The 21,381-nt window shown below is 45.9% G+C and overlaps 1 protein-coding gene and 1 pseudogene across 1 annotated transcript in view; both read right to left on the bottom strand.

The window, feature by feature from the left end:
- Positions 1-442: 442 nt before the first annotated feature.
- On the bottom strand, positions 443-562 carry LOC136655062 (5S ribosomal RNA; annotated as a pseudogene).
- A 12,889-nt stretch (positions 563-13,451) lies between these two features.
- NEK11 (NIMA related kinase 11) overlaps positions 13,452-21,381 on the bottom strand; it is a 110,734-nt gene continuing 102,804 nt past the window's right edge. The window contains exon 16 of the mRNA XM_066627227.1: positions 13,452-15,100. Coding sequence (XP_066483324.1) covers positions 14,902-15,100 — 199 coding nt within the window. The 3' untranslated portion in view covers positions 13,452-14,901. The remainder of the gene's footprint in view (positions 15,101-21,381) is intronic.

The raw sequence follows: 21,381 nt of genomic DNA, 5'->3' as shown, positions 1-21,381 counted from the left end.
GATGTCAGCCTATAACCCAAATCACATTTCCCAACATTAGTATCTTCGGGTCACCAAGCTAATTAAGAGAAATGTTGGACTATATGCAAGAACAACTACGTTCCCAAAATATGAGGGAGGAACATAAACTAACTTGTTTTGTATTCCATGAACGAGGGCTTTGTGGTATGGAAGTGAGCAAGCCGCATGCCACATTGGATCTAACGGTGTGCCTGATCAAACGCACACCAAAACATTAACTTCTTGCATGAAATTTAACAGTGAGTTATCTCTTGGAACCTGATATCTAATCAGTGAATGTGTCTCCTTGGTCTTCAACCAAAACAACTTCTTGCAGGAAATGAATACATACAAATCCTCTGAGCATGTCAAGGATGTTTTTCAATCAAATTAATGTTTCCCTGATGGTTGGCAACCTTCAGTCTCGAAAGACTATGGTAGAAGCCTACAGCACCCGGTATTCCCCGGCGGTCTCCCATCCAAGTACTAACCAGGCCTGACCCTGCTTACCTTCCGAGATCAGACGAGAACGGGCATGTCCAGGGTAACAGTTGCTGTCAATGTTTCCCTGATGGTGAGTAATTTCAGCCTGAAATTGTTTGGGACTCACTGAATGGTATTGCAATAAAAGCCGTTTCCTACGCCCACCTTCATCATTTCCCGCCAATCTGAAAAATGAACATCAATATTACGATGCTCATCTGCACCCCACTGAGCTTATGGGAAGCATCTCATGCACGCCACCATCCAGAGCCACCAGTTGCCCACAGCAGCTTACAACTACAGCTGGGACTGAGGCCAGGATATTTATATTCCAGGCCTCCATCCGTCACAAAGTGTTGCTGTTTTCTTCTGTGGATATTTGAATACATTTTTAAAAACTTTTTCTCTCTGCTTCTCATTTTCTAGGGGAAGGGCTGGAGTTCCATGTTACTATACATGCTTTGAATGCAAAGCATTGGGGCGCAAAGCAGTCCCAGGGTCAGTCTTTGTTATCTCCAGGTAGAATAAGGGGAAAAAAGTGTCTGAAACCTGGTGTAGAGAATGCTGAGCTAGTTAGACCAGTGGTACAATTCAGTCTAAGGCAGCTCCCTCTTTGGCTCCCTATCTCTCTTTGGCTCCCGATCTCGTTCTTTTTTCTTGCCCCACATCCATCTCCCTGCCTTCTGCAGTGCTCTTTTCTCCAACCTCCTCTGTTTGTTCATCAGCAAACATTTATTTCCCTAAGATGCATATCTTTAACAAACAACTCACCTGAATGGTCTAGCTACTCTTCCATTGACATCTGACTGTCCCCACCCCATTAGTATTACTCAGTGGTTAATCCCTGATCATTCCCCCAAACCGTATCTTGTCCCTTTGCTGAAAACTGCACATTCTCTGAGCATCATCTGGGCATGTCAGTCAATGCTAAAACGCTGTTACACCTTGATTATTTCTCGTTTTGGTTTAGGCCTCTCTCCATGCCAAAGAGAGGCTGATGACTGTCTCTCCATATTCACTCTCTCTACAATAACCAGGACACAAGAGCTAAATCAACTTCCTTGCCTGGAGATAGAGCAGTATAATGCTCCTGTGCTTATTTATTTAGCGTCTCCTATACTTCATGACTTTTCCACCTTACCCCATTAAACCAAAGCCAGGCCATGTGCTAGCCTTACTGCTGTACAGATAACGGCCATGATTGCCACAAAGGTAGTGATACTGCTTCAGTAACCATAGTAGCTGTGAGTACAGGATGGACACGGAGATATCAGTTCACACAAAAACACCTGTATGTAAGCATGGCCCAGTCAATAGTGCTCCAATACACACCCTGAGGAACAGGAGCTACCATTTCATGTGTGATGGCCCACAGACAGTGTTGAAAAGAGGTGGGGATAGAGACAGGTAAGGATTCCTAGGAAAAACAGATCACCCAAATTGATCTTCAAGTTAAGGGTTTCTTAAATAATATGTGAGTTTCAATGCAATATGCACAAAACTCTGATACATGAACATCAGTGTTTTTTTTGCCAATGGAGCACCAAAGTGAAACAGCAACAAGTTCATGTTGGATCACTAGTTTTCACTGGACAGAGTTGACCTCCCCACAACCATGACCGTGCCATGATGCACTTATGCATTATTTATTTTCGGACCACGTGCAAAGAAAACTGGGTCTCTTTCTGCCGTATATCTGATTATAAGATGTCTCATAGTATAATATCTTAACCTCATTAATAAAATAGATTCTTAGCAGAACTGGTGGGGCTCCTTCTGCTCCTGGTCTATAATTAGAGGCTTGTGCGTGAGTGGTAGGGCTGGCTAATTGCTTTTATTCTTCATATTGGCTTCGTGCTGCACCGAATATTTATGACGAGACGATCGCATGGAGGAACAGATGGAGTGGAGATAAACAGACATATTGTACAGCAGAGAAAGCGTAGGATGAAATAAAAATAACACTTCAGATTTCCCAAACAGTTATTAGGTAATGTTTTCAACGATATTGCGATGACAGAAGGACCCAAGGAAAGAGTCTGCTTTCTTGTGGAAGAAAGATGTGTTCTTGGTTTCCTGCCAACAATGTACCTATACCTGTTGCGCACTTCCTCTTTAAAAAGTAAATCAGAAGGCCTCTGGATGACCAAGGCGCCATGAGCACATGGGGAGAACCAGAGGTGCTGTGCATGGTTGTGTAGGTGGTACACCACCCAAGGATCCCACTTCTAAGGGAGCACCATTCACATCAGGAGGAGGAAGAATGCTGGCAGAATGTAACTTCCAGGGAGAAGTGGTGCCTTTTTCTAGTGCACAGCTTTCTCTCATTTGCATAAAGGTGCTGTACAGGCTAGCAGCCCCCCTGGGGAGAACAGTATCAGATCTGCAGCTGAATCCTGGGTGAGTGGCTCAACCTGTACGATGTCCTCCAGGCCTGAACAGGCATAAGCCCAGATGAACTAGAAACTAGAGACTGTCCACAAATAAGCCGGGCTTGTTTCTTTGACAGAACATTGATTGCTTGGAGGGAATCCATCCCTCTTCCAGCCATGCCAGTGAATGTTTCAAGCTGCAGGGAAAGCACATTCAGTGAAATCTTAATTTGTGGACATTCTCCACTCTTCCTGCAACCTCATTGCACTCCCATCGTCATCAGTGGCAGTACAGTAGAGGTTGGAGGAGCGCTGTGTGGGTAGCGTCATGGACATTTCCGCTTGGATCCACAACAAGATGGGTGAGCAGCTTATGGTTTTGATAACAATGCAACCTGGAGAGCTTGCCTGCCTAGCTCTTTAGCAGATCTATAGTAGCAAAACCTGCGGTTTCTCTTGCCCCTAGTTTAGTAGTTCTCAAATGTACAACATCCCTGCAGCCTCTTCTTCCCAGCTCTGCTGGGTGCTGCTGTCTTGGATCTCACAAAATCTTACACGATCCAAGATGGCGGCTCCCAGGAGAACAGGTAGGAGCGGCCACTGGGGTCAACCTGTGAGTATGCCGCAATGCCCTAAGGTGCCACAACACATACTTTGGGATACTCTGCCATAATCCCATGGTCCACCTTCTACTCTTACATGTTAAAGCAAGCAGCGTTCTCATTTTGTCCCAAGGCAAGCCAGATCAACAAAGGAAGACGGTGAGCAAAGGCTCTGCTGCACCCACTTTTGCTGGTCCAGAAGAGACAGACTCTGCTAGGTTGGTACCTGCAGACATGGCTTGCTGCAACCTCTTAATTTATGCTGGCCATCGGAGACTCCAAGCGACATTTCCCAAGAGATTGTGATTTTGTGAATGAGCACTGGTGGCACTAGGGTTTGTGTCACCTGGTGCAGGAGGCTAATGCGTCATCTCCATGATGGACCTCCTGCCATGCAGTGGGCAGGGTAACACCCCGAGTGGTGGGCATGGTAATGCACCATTGCCCTGCCCCTGCTGGCTTTTGACTATAACTTTGGATAGAATAGAGATATTTCAACATGGGTTTTTTTATTGCATTCTGCATGAAATTACACATCAAATGATATATGACATGATGGTATTATTCAAAAATACCAAGACTGAAAAAATTTGGGCCTGTAGTGGTGTCACCCCCCCCCCGTGCGTGTCACCCAGTGCAGCCTGCACCCCGCCATCAACACCACTGGCCCTCAGCTTAAACTCTGAGGTCATGGCGGGCAGCCTATCCTGCCAATCCATTTAAGGAACAGGCGCCCCCAAAGTTCTTGCTGCCAGAGGGTAAATTTTCCCAACTTGTGTGCCTTTCTAAAAAGCCGGTGCCTGAAGAAGTTTCTAACGATTACTCCAGGGAGTTGGAAAGTGCTTGCCTGGCAGTTTGTAGGTGAGCTTCCTTATTAAAAAATCTTCCTACTTATACCATTTGCCTTTTGGGAGTTTACTTTTCATTGATGCAAAATGTCAACTGTGCTCCAGGCAACGGTCGTGCGCCAATTGCTGGCGAGCAGAGAGGCGATTGAAGAGGGAAGCAACTTTGATTTTCCTTGTGCATTTCTTGGCTTCCCCTTCTTCCCCTCCCACACTGGCACCTTCAATAAGATGGCTCCATTCCCAGGCCTTGACAAGCTCCATTTGGGTCATTTAATATCCAGCCTCTTTTGCCCTGACATTTCTCCTCCAGGCTTCTTGACGAGGCATTAATAGATTGATTCGACTCTATTGCAAGAGCTGGGCACGTCTCTGCCTTGGTTTGGCAGAAAATCATTTGTCGCTGAAAAGTGTAACTGATGAGAGAAAAGAGCTCTGGCACTTTCCAGGTTTCTCCCCCAGCACAGCCTTAATCAAAGCCCTTTTACAGGACTGACTGTATTTGCAGACACACAAACAGCAACAATTTCCTTCACCTGTGACAAGAAGGAGCAACACCTTTGATCCTTTGGCTGTGCTTGGGTGCGGGGGGAGGTATCCTGCAGTCCCTTTGAGGGCCAAGGTTTTCTCGTTTTAATTGGATCAGGAGGTTTTCAACAGGAAAAAGTGCCTCCTGCATTTGCAGAGCTCCCTAGTAATACCACTCAGCTTTTGTATAAGGCAGGGGTGGCCAATCTGTGGCTCGCAAGCCATAATGTGGCTCTTTGACATATATTGTGTGGCTCACAGAAATATGTTGGTTGAAGAAGCCAACACAATTTTTTTGCATCATAATTAATTTAAAAAGTAAAAAAAATTTCAAACTTTATAAGAGTATAAACTGAGACCCCAGTGAATTAAAATATCAGTTGAATGTTCATGGTGAGTAAATATATTAAGGGCACAATCCTGCCCTTCACTTGGGCCAATGAAGTCCCTTGTGCTGGCCTAGGAAGGTCGCAAATGTGTCATAAAGCATGTTTGCGCCTTCTCAGGGGTAAGCCGTGCTGGTGTGCAGAGGCTGAATACAGCCTCCGTGGTGGCTTCTATGGTGAGCCTTGAGTTGACCTGGCTGGGCCGACGCAAGGCTCTGGGGTAGGTGGGGAGGAGGCAGGGAGGAGGGAGACATTCCTGGGCGGGGGAGGGTGGGCAGTGGGCAGCCCTGGGTGCAGGTGGGTGGGGAGCAGGAGGTAGGGCTGGGATCCAGCACTTATGCCAGATCCCAACCCCTGTTCCTGGGGGGTTTGGAGCAGCTTCAAGCTGCTCTGCTCTCCTCAGACTTGTACCACTTCAGGAGGTGGTGCAAGTCCGAGGAGACCTATAGGGGCAAGGGTGCCTGGCTGAGCCACTTTGGGCCCCTATCCTGTGCTGAGTACAGCGCAAGCCTCTTGGCTTGCCTGTTCCAGCACAGGGTAGGATGCTTCTTAAACAGTGCAGCTCTTAAACACCTGACGTTTATCATATGTGGCTCTTAGGTTAAGCAAGTGTGGTCACCCCTGGTATAGGGCTTTCTAAGTGCTCCAAGTGTTTCGTCATCATGATCTCGATGTAGTTCTTACAACAAACTTGGAAGGGTAGCAAGTATTACTATCCGCATGTTGCAGCTGAGGTTGAGAGGGAGGGGTTTACCACGACCACCAAGTGAGAATCATGTCAAAGGTGAGATTCCCTGCCATTGTTTGTTTCCTCTTCTCATGAGGAGTAGCTTGGAAAAACCAAGACCTCTCCATCCAATCAGTGTCCCATTATCTGTTCAGGCGACTCCATTCACATTTTCTGCATCCAATAGTGATGAAAACGTTCCGCATCAAAAAGCGCCATTGTCCTGAGACAGTAATGATTGGCTTTGCATCTCACTCATCCCTTTGAATCTGAAATATTTATGATTATTTCTTACATAATCAGGATGGCATACATGATTCTTCCCATATTTTGATTCTCACAACAACCCTGCAAGGTAGGCTAGGCAAGATTGAATGGTTGGCCAAGGTGACCCGGCAAGCTTGATGGCTGAATGAAGATTTGAAGACAGTTCTTCCTGGCCCTTATCCCAACACTTCGACCACACTGTTTCTCAACCAGTAGTGCTTGCAGGTGGTATTTGATCCCATGGCCACCACATTGCACTGCCCTACTTGAGGCCATCCCGTTGGAAGCAGAGATGGGTGGGTGGTGATGAACCAGTGGGCAAGAGGAGGCAGTGAAGTTCTCTGGCCCTTGAAAAGAAGAAGGGTGGTGAAGGAGGGGGCAGAAGAAGGTTTGGTGGAGGGGGCAGAGTAAAGCCCCCACTCTCTTGTGGCAACGGTGATCCTTGCAAAAGTGGATTTTGCAATTTAAAAAGGCTTTTGCAATAAGTTTGAAAAGCCCTACTCTAACCATTGCACCCAATTGCTATCAAGATCAGGTAGAAATAAGAACTGTCCTTTTCTTCACTGAACACTGGTGTATCTCCTTTTGTGGAACAAAATGTAGTAACTCATTATGTACATTTCATTATGTATACTCTCTTTTATAGCATCAAACCACAAAGAAGCCAATTAAAATTCCATAATTGTGCAGTGTTTATGCGCTCATTAAGCAGTCATTAGATATATATCCTTCTAGGTGAGGGTTTTCTTTTTCTTTGTGTGCCTCCTCCCTGTAACAAAGCAGCTTTAATGCATGCTGGAAATGTTGACGTGCATGTTAATTTGGAGTTTTGACTGAGAGGCACTCTGAGTTTCAGAGCTCGCTGCTGCTGGGGATCTCCTATGGGCTAACAAGAGCCCTCATCTCCCTATTAATTAACTTCAGAGGAACCACCTTTGCCATCGCTGTGACCACAGTGCTCATTCAGAAGCTCTGCCTACAGAGAAGTGCAAGAGACAGACTGGATGGCTCTATCTCTCTGACTGGAGAACCTGCCTTTATGGAGTCTTACTGGGAAGCAAGAGAAGACCATCTTGCTTACTGGGCAGCTCTTGATGGCACTGATGTTTGAGCACATCTAGCAACAAAAAAACACAGTTCTCTCATGCGTGTAGGATGACACAACACTGCCATGGACTGGGCTCACAATTTCTAATTTCAGGGGTTGGGTAGCAAGGTTTTCAATGAGGTTTCAAACTGGTTTCTGATGAGTAGGTTCAAAGACCTCCTCTTGATGGTCTTAAAGGCCAAATTGCATATGTATGAACACACACAAAGCAGCGTACCTTAAAAGCATTCATTGTGGTTATTTTTTTGTGCACCAGGCAGGTTCACATTAACTTCTCCCCCTTTTGAGGCTAAAGAATAATGCAAACTGAATCTTCACACTGGCAGGTCTCGCACCATTTTGATTTACTTGCTTGTTTGCTATTCTCACCTTTCGGACAAGATCCCCCAAAGTGACTGACATGTGAAAACAAACTAAAGTCAGCTACACAGTTGAGCCCAAGGCTGACAGCCCACATACACTGCCAACATCAAGATACCATCAAGTATGTGCTGAGAAAGGAGATACAGGCTCACTCTAGATATCCTTCAATGATTCATCAATGAAAATAGGAACATAACCATATTCATACCAAGGGCTCTTCCATTTACGCATTGCTGAAGATTCAATATGTCATCAAAGCAAAATATCTCACAAGCCGTAACATGCCTAATGACAGACTTGAATGATATGTGGCCTTGATGTCAATGTGTGTGCATTTTGCGTGAGAAAATATACATTTGCCACTCATTCCCACCGCTAGAGACCCTGGAAGAAGGATGAAACTTCAAGAGGGCATCACTAGAATTGTAAACTGACACTCAGGAAGGCAGAGCATCAGGCCTAAACCAGGACAGTGATTCATCATGGACAGGTACCAGAAAAGAGTGACTATCTCTGGTCAATAGGGATGGTTGGAGACTTTGTTGCTCTTTCACTAGGGCAGCAGTCTCCAAACCGTGGACCTCCGTGTGCCGAAAAAGCTGAAGCTCTGTTCTGCTCTGAAGCCTCTTATCTTTCAAGTCAATCTGCTGAGAAACTTGCCCCAGGTAGCCACTTCTGCCTGGAAACCCAGGCACAGATCCTGCAGGGTTGTCGAGCAGCAGAAACAGCGGGCTGGCATGCGTTTCTGAGCAGACTGGTCTGAACCATAAGAGGCTGTGGGGTGGAAGGGAAAGCTTTTTTGGGCAAACCAGATTGGGCCCTCAGGCTGGGATTTGGCACCTACTGCATTAGGGAATAGGAACTAGGTTGCTAATAAACCAGTCGGTAACTTTATAAACCATGCTCTACATGTCTACTCCAATTCTGGAACCTTTGCTCATGCCCTACCTAGTCACTGCTCATTCCCTAGCTACTTCACTGCCTTTTGTGTACTTTCTTGTCCTGATGCTGCAGCCTTGTCATGTCATAGGATTGTTGCCCCCCTTGAGAGGTTGTCCTTGTCCTCAACTCACGCATATTCCTCATGAAGTAGAAACTCCCTTCTCAATATATTTCTTCCCAGCCATGGCAGAGAGATGTCATTAGTGGTGTGCAGTACCCAGAGGGGCTTTAAACCAAGGGAAGGAAAGAAACAATAAACTCTGCTTTAAGGACAGATTCAGCATTCACTGGGATGTGCGGAAAGTGTGATGGCAATTGATCTCACAGCATAAGTTCTCAAATGAAGTTATATCACCTGAAAAAACAGAACAACAAAATCCCCACCCCCCCACCCCAGGGCAGGTTGCAAAGCAAGATGGAAAAAGCAATATCTCTCTGGTAATAACAGCTGCCTTTGGGTACAGGAGACAATATCTACCAACTTTCAAAGACTCAAAGCCTCCTTGATAAAGCACCACTTTCTCTTCTTGGCTGGGTGGGTGGTGGTGATGTTTGCATGGAGTATGTGGAAGCAGAACAAACAATTAATTCTGGTTATTGCTGGCTGGGGCTTAAGACAATTCATAGCACAGCCCTGATGATGAGCTACTTAAAAGTTCATCTTCCAAGGAAGAAATTGAAGCAATAAACAGCAGGACAGTCAGGCAAAGAGAGCCTGGGGCTTTATCGAGAAATTAAATCCCTATTGAGCTGAAGTAAACGAATTCCGGTGGGAAACTCCATCTTCAAGATACTCAGCTGTGATGTCAGACTTGGCAGTCACCTTTCTGCCTGGCTCTGCTCCTGTCTTTAATAGTGCACAGAAATATAGCAAGTAAAGATTTTCCTTTCCCCTTAATTCAATGATAGAAAAAAGCTTTAGCTGCTACATTGTTATGTGTCAGATTGTTATTGAAGACACAAGCAGGGTGAGTTGAAAAGGTGTATTCTAGGCATCCAAAAAGCAAAGGGAAAGAAGCAAGCACGGTCATTATACAGTCCAATTCCTGAGTTAAGAGAAGTTCCAGGGACAACAGTATTCAGGTTTGATTTTCTTTGCATTAGAGCAGGGGTGCCCAAACCCCGGCCCTGGGGCCACTTGTGGCCCTCAAGGCCTCTCAATGTGGCCTCTCAATGCCCTCAGGGAGCCCCCAATCTCCAATGAGCCTGTGGCCCTCCAGTGATTTGTTGGAGCCCACACTGGCCCGAAGCAACTGCTCTTAGCGTGATGGCAACTTTTTGACCTCTCGAGTGAGCTGTGGAATGAGGGCTCCTTCCACTGCTTGCTGTTTCACGTCTGTGATGCAGTAGCAGCAACAAATGAAAGGCCAGCTTTGCTTTGTGCAAGGCCTTTTATAGGCCTTGAGCTATTGCAAGACCTTCATTCATTCATATAAATTTATCTTTAATATATTCATTTATGTAAACTTATGTAAATTTACTCAAATTTTAAATGTAAATTAATTCTTTTTTTCCCCTGCCCCCAACACAGTGTCAGAGAGACGATGTGGCCCTCCTGCCAAAAAACTTTGGACACCCCTACATTAGAGAGTCTGAATGGTATTTTTAAAATAAATAATAATAATATTTGCTTTTATTTCCACATATACAGATGGTGCATACGTGGGGGCAAGGCGGGATTCCAACAAGGGACTTCAAATTTCAAATATTATCTGTATTTCAAATCATATCAATCTTCTGCCAATAAACCATTCTGTCTCTGTTTCTTCTCTTCCAAACTGCAACACACACACACACACACACACACCACCTTCCCAAGCACATGTCTCATGAATGTCCCAAGCCACTCCTATGAATGTAACCCCCTCTTCAGCAAAACATCAGCTACCATGACAAGGATAAAATGATTCTTTTGTTAAATACCTGGCTTTCCTATAGAGTTGTTACCAGCATTGTGTGAAACCAGGGTATTGTCTAGAATGCCTTGCTCTTCTACAGCATGCCTAAAACTTCAAGATGTATACAATAAAATCATTGACACACATTTCCTAGGTATTCTGTAGGTTACTGAGTTCAATACTGGAATTATGGGAAACAAAGAACACAATCCTAAAATTGTACTGGGCCAGCGCAAGTCCCCTGCACTGGCCCAGGAGGGTCGCAAACGTGCCATAAAGCACGTTTGTGCCTCCTCTGAAGTCAGCCATGCTGGCGCACAAAGGCGCACCGGCCTTTGGAGGCCACATCCAGCCTCTGTGCCAACAGCATATAGTAAGTCCACACCAGCCGAGTTTGGTCAGCGCAGAGGTCTGGGGGGCATGTGGAGGGTGGGGAGGAGGCATTCCGGGGTGGGGGCAAGGCAGGTGGAGGGTGGGCCTGTGGGCTGGTGGCAGGAGATCAGGGGGTGGGGCCAGGACCCGGCAATTATGCTGAATGCTAACCCCATTCCTGGGTAGCCTGGGGCAGCTTCAGACTGTTCAGATCTGCTCCACCTCTTTAGGTACAGTGGCTCTCCCCAGGGTAAGAGGAAGCAATTCCCCTTGCCCTGGTCTGAGCCACTTTCAGCTGCAAACTCGCGCTGGATACAGAGCAGGCATGCTGGCCTCCCTGTTCCAGCACAAGTTAGGATTGCACTGTAAGGTACTGTGTGAAATACTTTGCCAAAAACATAGTAGACATTCTACAGAATACCAAAGCATAGTATTAAAATCCCTAGGTCAAGGATATAAGTTCAGAATGGAATAAGCTTATTTCATACTTTGCCAGGTATGAATGGGAGGCATTCTGTCCAATACCTGGCCATTTACAGACAATGCCCTAATTTCTCACAATGTCAATAACAAAGACACTTTGGGCAAAACCATAGTGATACTCATTCACCATCAGACAGGGAAAATCCATAACAGTGTGCTGAAAACCTCTTCTAATTATATTCATGTATCATCTTTCCTAAGTTGATCAGGGTGGTATACACAGATCTTCTGCTTCTCCTATTTTATCACAGCACTACCCTTTATGGTAGGTGTGTGTGACTGGCCCAAGATCACTCAGCAAGCGTCACAGCTGAATGAGGATTTGAACCTAGGTCTTCGTTCCGAGTCTGACACACCAACTGCCATGATGCACTGCTTCTCATGGCTCTTCGTCATCATCTCATATTTGTTTATGCAACTGTTGAGTTATTTTTTATAGAGCATTGTCATTATGTTCACCATCCTTGAATATTTCTACTCTAGAATATCAATAAGCCTTCAGACAGTGGATCAAACAAGGTCTACATGGACAGTGTAGAATGTTCCACAAATGCTACTACTGGAGCTTGTTGGACTTCCAGCTATTATTACACATTAGTCTTGGGATAGTTGGGCATGTTGAACAATACTGTATCCTAACTCATTCCTCTGTGCCAACAGAACAAATGTGAATACATGATCTCAAGGAAAATTTTGAGCTGGGTAACTGGCTGTAGGGTGTTGTGAAGTTATTACAGCACAGAGTTAGGTTCTTGCCACTGTTGGGTTGTTCAGATCCGCCTCTATATTGCAGAGACAAATGGTCGCTTACCAAAAGAAAGATGGCTATGACCTTTACTTGTCTTAAATATTCTTTTCTCAGTGTGTAAAATGATGTTTCAGATAATTTGCAGAAGTCACCATTTTAAGCAAAGTGGTTAAAAATATGACTGTCTTCCTGTATCTCATGAATGATGGATTTGTGCAATTTCTCTGTTTCCATAAATATGTTAGTAGGATAGTGAAGGTCTCTGTACTCCATTCCATATCAACCCATTTTCAGGAAAAAGAGGAAGAAAAGACTAGTTAATACATGCTATGTTGACGTCCTGCTTGTAATAGCATCTCTCTCTCTCTCTCTTTCTCCCTCTCCCTCTGCTGTGAACACATTAAGGAACACTACTCAGTAAATCTTCATTAGTTTACAGCTTTGCCATTTGTGCTGAAAATCAATTAGGACAAAAATATAAGAATGGTAAATGCATCTATTACCACCACAATATTTTCGTGAATATTGTTGAGTTTAACTCTATTGCTTTAAGCAACCAATGAAATAGAAAGCTGCCTCTCTGGAGCAAGTAGCAGCTCCATCTAAGTGCAGTCCCCTCCATTATACATATAAATTAGGGCTCATCTCAACATTCATTTTCTTGGAACTCAAGAAGAAGCTCTTTGGACCTGCACAATTCATAAATTCTTTCTGTTGCAGTTTGTGAAGAGCATGGCAATGGGGTAGTGCCACCGTTAAGCAGAGTGAGGATGTCCATCTCTAGTGTCAGATTTTGGGGTACCATTAAAAAGCACACTGCATTGGATGACTGTTACAAGAGCCTGCTTGGATCAGACCAAAGGCCTACCTTGTCCCTCATCCTGTAGCCAACCAGATGCCCACTTTTCTATCTAGAAAGTTGTTGAAGAGGCTTTTAAAAAGTTACTTGAAACACTTTTAAAAAATACATCCAAAGAATCCTGCATTCCTCCTGAGACTGAAGACTACATGGGTAGTTGGAACATGATTTTCAGACGATAAAGGTCGCTGTTAATGAATTATGAGAGCTGGACAGCTCCAGTTCAGGCACAGGTTTTTGTTTTTTACTTTATATTGGCAAAGTCTGGAGTTCATGACTCTAATATTGTGATATTAAGCAATCCTTCAAAATGAACCGGGTGATGCATAGAACCTGTGAGGAACAATATCCAATAGCTTACTCAGCACATGGCTGTATCCCTTGACTTTGGCCCACAGGTTGTGTTGCTAAAAGAAACGGGTCAAATTTGCACAAAGCATGATGATTTTATTCTTTACTTTGAGTTTAATATATACTGATGTCAGAGTGTACACAGTGAAAAGTGAAATGCTGATGCAAAGAGTTCTAGATTGAGAATTGCCAAGAATTATAAACAAAATTTACAAGCTATGTTTTTTTTAAAGCAATGAGTTGCAAATATTTTCTTCTACTGCATAATGTGCCTTCACCTTTGGAGATCTTTCATGGAAGCAATATTTTCATTGTGAAATTGCAAAGAGAATGCATGCCAGTGCAAGTTTAGGTAGTCCTCTCTCTCGCCTATGCAGATGGGACAGCCACTAGCATTCAGGCAGCAGTAACAACACTCTGGAGTGAGCTCTTTGCAGCCATGATTGACTGGAGTTTTAGGACCATTAAAAAAAAGCCCTTCTTCCTAATAACAGCAAGGTCATTCATTACACAGCAAATCAGATTAGGCTATGTGACAATGTCACAGAGCAGTGACACCATCACATTGCCAAACCTGATCCATACAAAGCTAGTTAAGAGTGGTATAAATCTGTATTCCGGAAACACTACTCTCATTCTGAACTAGCTTTATTTATCTTCAGGGACAGCCCCCCCCCCGCCCCAAATTAACCAAAGCTTGACTGAAACTATGAACTGTAACATAAACCCTAAAAAGAGGATGCCTTAGGAAGTGTTTTGAGAAAACTTTTCACACCCTCCCAATCTCAATTTCACACTGAAAATATTCACTGACGAACATTCTATTCAGGTTTATCATTTGCTAAAACAACATAACAAGTGCTAAACATTTTCCCCCTAAAGTGCACAGCTGAGTGATTGTGCACCTCCCTGCCGAGCTCTGCACAATGTGGAGCTCAGCAGCCTGGGAGTTCGGCTACGACATGATGACCTCATTGCCAAATGTACAGAGGTGGTGTCACAATGAGTTGCAACACCATGCAGCCGTGGGAGGAGTCTGCGCATGAGCACAGATGCCTTACAAGGAATGCTGGTGTTAAATACATTTATCTTCTTACTTCATCTTTCTAGAATGGAAAAGAACCAAAAATAATTACCTTCCTTTTCCCCTTTCACCATGGTTTTTCCTCTGTCTTGGGTATCCTGCTTGTCCTTGCATATCACTTTTAAACACGAGTGAAATGCAGACTTTTGAATACGACAATTTCTGCTGATGGAGTAATCAAGGTGGTGAATGCACAGCAATCTACCCCATAAGCCAGCAGTTTTCAAGGGAACGACAATTGGTGTCTAAGTGGCAATACTGCTTTTGTAGGAATCAGTGGAAAAGCTCTCATTGACTTCATTTGGTGATGAAAAGAGAGCCCTTTATCTTGTATAACAAGAGAACAAAATGGCTGCCATTCTTCCTTTCCGTGCTACTCAGCCCCCTGATTCATATGACATAATAATTGCTTCTATTGAAAAGAATGCTGTGTTCACAGATTCCACATAATTCAAGTAAGTCCACTGGATTCTGGGAAATGTTTCACACTACATCTCCGAAAGCTTGCAGTTGGTCCTCAAAATAGAGGAGCTGGTCTACTTCGAAACAGTCACTTGCCCTCGACACCACTTTTTCCAAGAATTCTCTTATTTCCTCTTCACTTGCATTCTGCTCTCTTGCTTCTTTGAGGAACTTGTACACTTTTTCAAATACTTCTTTTCCCAGTTTCTGAATGGCTGACCTGCCGACAGGAGACAAATGAGAACACTTGGTGATAAATACTGTAGAAGAGTTTCATCATTTACTATAATTGCACAGATTATCTGAAACTTTTCACAGCCCTACAGCAGCTGTCATTGATATTAAAGGAATAATGAAGGCACAGGTCACAAGGAATATACAAAATACGTGGAGAGAATCTGGACATCTAATTCAGAAAGATACTTTATCACAACCCCAGCTCATGTATACATATTTGCAAGCTCTGGATTTTATATAATGCAATAAAACCATTTTCCTGGACTGGAGAGCGAGAAAAGCCACATGTCATAAATCATCCTTTGAAGGCTTTTGAGAAGGCCATGGTTCACAGCAAAAACAGGAGAAAAGACATTTGTCTTCTGCGAATAAATTTACCCCCTTTCAAAATCAAGTGTTTGTGTGCTTCATTAATGCAAACAATACTTGTGATCTCCTAACACTTGTTGAAAAGATCAAGCTGAAGAGAGCTGTATTTCAAACACTGGCCAGTCCTATACGCACGAGGCAAAGAGACAGATTTCAGTGGCAATGTTGGAGAAAATAAGAGCACTTTGGCTACAATACTAAATAGAAACACACCTCTGGGGAGTAAGATCCAATGGATAAAGCAATGTCCAATGTACTTAGAATTTATAAGTAAATACTTATAAATAAGTAAATAAACACCACTAATTCTTTGGAAAACATATTTCCAATTACAGTTATACATTACAAGAGTCTTGTCATGCCCTCACTTAACAACAATACTTAGAGTGCAATCCAAAGGTGCTCTTTGGCCAGTACAAGTCCCTTGCGCCAGCCCAGGATTGTTGTAAGGCACATGTGTGCCTCCTCTGGAGTCGAGTGAGCCAGTGCTAAGCTGCATGCCGGCACACAGAGGCCACATCCAGCCTCCACACTGCCCTGACAAGGTAAAGTGCTGGCTGAGGGCAGCTGGTGCAGGGGATTTGGGAGGGTGGGGGGAGGGCAGAATGGGGGCGTGGTAGAGGGCGGGAGGGCCAGTGGGCGAACTGGGCCTGGGAGGGGGATGGAACTGGCCTCAAGCACTTAGGCTGAATCCTAACCCTCCTCCTGAGTAGCCCAGCATTCCACTGGGCTGCTCGGATCTTTGCCAGCAATTTAGTTGGTGCAGATCGGAGTAGCCCCATTGGGGTGGCTGGGGTATTACTTGGGGTCAGTGAACATGTCTCCTTACGCCAAACATGTGCTATATACAGCACAGGCCAGCCGGCTGGCCTGTTCCAGGGCAGGTTAGAAGTAGGTTATTAGACTGTGGGCGCAAGCCTAACCAACATTCCAGCACTGGCATAGCTGTGCCGGTGGGGCATGTGCTGCATCCTGCAATTGGGGCAGTCAAGGAGGGCTCCTCAAGGTAATGTTTTTCCCTTACATCAGAGTTACATTGCCCTTGCCTTGGTACTGGAAAGTTGGTTGAGATTGTGCCCTTTATGCAACAATAAAGTGCAGCTTGCGGTCAGAATCTTTGATTCATTTAACCTAATAGAAAGTGTTTTAGCTAGTTCTGGATCGTTAAAATGTATGGGGCCTTGTGGGTAAGTTGTAAATTACCAGCCATCTCAGAGAAGCATTGGGACAGCAGCTCCCCCACCTTTCCACAGCTTATCTTAAATACAGTTGTGCCTTGAGAGGAAGTGCCTTGAGGGGAATTTGAAGGATAGACTCTCCCAACTCTCGTTCCTGAGAAACACCCTTTTAAAAGTATACTTTAATTTGCTACCAAAGATAAAACGTTTTCCTGTGGCTGCTGGGAACCAAATCCTATCCAACTTTCCAGCCCTGGTGTAGCCGTGCCAATGGGGTGTGTGCTGCATCCTGTGATGGGCGGGTAGGGATGGAGACCTCCAGAAGGTAAGGGAATGTTTGTTCCCTAGCCTCGGGGTTGCATTGTGACTGCACCGACCTTGGAAAGTTGGATAGGATTGGGCCCTGAGTCAATTATGTATCGCAGTGGAATAACAATATGAATCACTAGAATAATAACATGAGGATGAAAGTATGTGTATGCGCATGATAGACAGCAATGATATCCTCTCATCTGTGCCACCGGAGACAGCATTAACGAAATGATTGACATAAAATGTGGATTACTGCCCTGTTGCAAAAATACTGACTTTGTTCACCAAAGTTGATCTTAGTATTAAAAATAACTTTGGGAAAGGGGGCAGGAAATATAATCCAATCAATTTGTTTCGATCACGAATACAATGTTAGAACACATTGTAGGATCCCACAATTAGGCTCTTTCCATACAATGTGGTTTATCATAAGAAAGTTATGAAAAGGAAGTTTCACTGTGCAAAGTCATTTAAGATTTTTTCTCTGCAAAGTCTTTTAGCATTTTATCATAGCTTTAATTGAATATGATGTGACACACAGTATGCTCATTCCCAATTAAGCACTATATAATGGAGCTACAGAAGTTGAAAAAAGTAAACCAGGGCAACAAGATGGATGGAAATGTTATCACGTGAAAAGAGGCTAATGGCCCAATCCTGAGGGTCGAAATAGGATTAAAAGCCTCCTTGTTGGGCTGGTGGCCCAAAGTTCCACCGGTCCCGCCTCCCTCCTGCCCTGCTGCCTCCCTTGGCATGTCTCCTCCCTGCCCTCTCCCAGCCCTTCCTCGGTCTCCCTCTTCGCCCCCACCTACCTCTTTGCTGCCCAGCAGTCCACACAACTGCCGTGAAGCACCAGTGCTCCACTGGCACTGAGGGCTGCAAACATGCTTCACAGCACATTTGCAACACTGTGCACCGGCGGTGAGCTGGCGTGCACTACATAGGACTGGACCTTAAGTTCATAGGAAATATCACATACATGCTTTTGATAATGAATGACACCCAAAGAGCTTTCTTTGCAGATTCTATGCCCTGGGATGCTATCGATGGGTGTAAGCCAATATTAAAAAAAATACACTGGAAGTACAGCACTTCTAGCTGTTAGTCAAGAGGTAGGCTGTTATTTGTTCAGGTCACTCCCTAATTGATCAGGATGCTAACTGTCAACGGGCCCACGTTTCTGCATACCTGACCTCAGAAACATCTGGAATTGCCAACTGGAATTACAAGACAGTGTCTCAGACACGCCTTATCTAAAAATACTTATTTGCAATTATCTATGTGATATTCTACAAATGAACAAGATCTGTTCAATGAGAGTAAAACGTGGCAGCTATAATTTAAAAGCTCTTTAGGTTATGTTTTAGAATTGCTAATATAAAGACAAATACCATACGCAACTATTCAAGCTTGCCTTCACAACGGACTTCTATTAATATCTCTGCTGAAAAAATATTGTGAGCAAGCACTTGGCTAAACTGTTCCCACTCAGATCAGCAGTCGACCATCCTTAGAGTTTAACAGTGGCTACACTGGAGCCATTTAGATTGTCTGGGCAACGTCCAATGAACACTCGAGACAACACACATCGGAGAAAGGGCCACTTTATTAGCATTTTAATATAGAAAGGAGGCTGAGACCTGCAGTTGCAGGGGCAGCGAAAACCCCTTTGTAGTGCGGAGGCAGGACCACTGGGCGGCCCCAGAACCACCTCTGTCCCCCAGGCTGGATGTGCATCTGACTCCAAGCTGCGCCCCATTCTTGGGCGACGCAGCTCATCCAGGTCTGTCCCATAAGGAGAAGGCAGCCGGACCATGGGCTGTGCCATCTCGAGCCTCTGAGGGGGACTCCCGCAGTCCTGGCCGGGGCCCCAGTCAATGTCCGCATGCCACTGAGCCCCTGAGGACTGCTATTGGGTTCTGCCCTGCCTATGCTGTCTGAAGGTGCACTCCAAAGTCCCAAGCACGCCTCTACCGGACCACCTGCCACAAGGAGGAGTCAGCCTAGCACTTGACCCCCCCGCTCCCAAACAGGGGGAGAAGTGCCTTAAGGCCATCCTGCAGGTCTCTCAGAAAGATAGCCGCCCCCTGCTCATACAAGTGCCCTCATCTCCTCTATAGAGAGCAGGCATCGAGAAGGCAATGGCTGGATGTACAATGATCCATCCACCAGTCCATGCCACAAACTGGCCAATCTCTTTGCCAACTGTCTTCCTCATCCTCTCCACTTAAGAACAGTGGCTGGCACCATGCCACACCCGCCACTGTAGGAAGTCCAAACAGACCACCATGATGCCGGGCAGCCAACCCTGAAGGGTGGTGAGCTCCTTGCCTGCTCTGGGCCTGAGCGGCAGCCTGGACATCCCACACAGATCATTTTCACGCAGCTGGATCACCAATACGTCAGGCGACAAGTTCTCTTTCAATTACTCCACCATTGCGGGTAGCAGCTGGCCCCACCGCATCCCCCGCTTGGCCAGCCAGCCAACTTGCATGGCGGGGCCGAGCCTGAGCTGCGTTCCAAATTGCCTCGCGGCCACCCACTTGCAAGCCCAAACTACCCTGGAATGGCCACAGAACAGTACACGAACCGGCTTCTCACCGCATCCTGCAGAACGAGAAAGAGAAGTTATTGCCATGACCCCTGCCCTTCGCAGTGCCCCTCATATGGGGGGGTGCCGATGAAGGTGCCTGCCTCTAAAAAATCTGAACGTAGCGCCTATATGCTGCAGAACGTCAACGTCCTATCTGCTGAATGTCACCCCCGGACAGGCCCAACACCGCGGCTGTGGAAGCCACTCCAACATGCAGGGAATGAAGGCTATACTCTTTTGGGTGCAACCCCAGGGCTATGAGGGCACATGAAAAAGACCACCCTAAACTGGAATAACATCAGTGGGGAGCCGTTCGCAGGCTGGACCAGGGCTTCTGCTCGCGCCCCTGAATTTGCTATGTACTCCTGAAGCGCCTTAACCGGGCATATTGGCAACACACCTGTTAAGCAGCTTGGAAAACATTACCCCTCTCTTAAAGGAGTAGGGGTAGCTAAGTAGGTTGTCAACCAAACATCACCCCTCCCACACCAGAGCAGGGACCACTCACCTGTTAAGTGATCTGGTGGCATCACCCCTCTCTACCAAGGAGCAGGGGCTGCATACCTGTTAGCAGGTTGTTGACAGCACATCACCCCTCTCCCCCTGGAGCCAGGCCAGCTCGCCCATTAAAGTGGTTGGTAACAATGCTTGTGAGGTAGGTTGGTAACAACATCACCCCTCTTTCAAAGGAGTAGGGGCAGCACACCCGCTAGGCAGGTTGCTGACAGAACCTCACCCCTGGAGGAGGGGCTGCTCATCCGTTAAGCGGGTTGGTAATCTCACCTCTCTCTCAAGGAACCGGGGCAGCATACCCGCTAGCGGGTTGTTGACATAACATCACCCCTCTCCCACTGGGGCAGGGCAGCACACCCGTTAAGTGGGTTGGTAAAATATTGCCCTTAAAGCAGTGGGGGCTGAGTACCTGTTAAGCAGGCTGTTAACAGAAAATCTTCTCTCTTGAGGAGAAGGGCCACAGTCCCGTCAAACAGGCTGGTAACTGAACATCACCCCTCTCCCGAAAGGAGGGGCAGCACCCATTAAATTGTTGCTAATAGAATGCCCCCCCAAAGAAGAAGGGGCTGCAAATCCGTAGATGGGTTTGTAACCAAACATCGCCCCTCCCCCAGGAGCAGGGACGGTGCACCCATTAAGTGGGTTGGTAACAGAACATCACCCTTCTCTAAGGAGAAGCAGCTACACGGATTGTTAACAGAACCTCTTCCCCTCTCCCAAAGGCCTAGGGGCATTATGCCCACTAGGTGGGTCGGCACCAGAACACCCCCATTTTCTTACAGGGGCAGTACTCCTGATGAGCGCATTGTTGACAGAACACCACCTCCCCCACCAGAGTCGGGGAAGCGCACCCGGTAGGCGGGCTGGTAACAGATTGACATCCTCTCCTAAGGAGAAGGGGTAGCATGCCTGTTAAGCAGGTTGGTAGTGGAACACCCCCTTCCCTTAAAGAAGTAGGGGGTGGCACACCCGTTAAGCGGGGTGGAAGGGACATATCTCCTCTCTCAAGGAGTATGGGCAGCATGCCCATTAAGTGAGTTGCTAAATGCCCTGCTGATGCGCGGGAAAACATAATATTAAATGCGCCAGAGCGTCCATATCCACTCCTCTCAATTCCATGGGTGCTGAAGCCTGGCCTGGCAGCTTTCGAAGAGGCTCCCATATAGATGGAGCGCAGGCTGCAAGCAATCAGAGATGTCCAGGGGCTCCCCCTGTGCCTCTAAATATCCTCTGAAACTGATGTATTAATGAGGAGGAGGTCAGGTGCCTGCATAAGAAGGGGGGGACTCCATGGGAGGA

This window comes from Tiliqua scincoides, chromosome 5 (assembly GCF_035046505.1).
Source record: "Tiliqua scincoides isolate rTilSci1 chromosome 5, rTilSci1.hap2, whole genome shotgun sequence".
NCBI lineage: Eukaryota > Metazoa > Chordata > Lepidosauria > Squamata > Scincidae > Tiliqua > Tiliqua scincoides.
The sequence above is the reverse complement of the archived record's forward strand: the minus strand, read 5'-3'. Positions and strand labels throughout refer to the sequence as shown.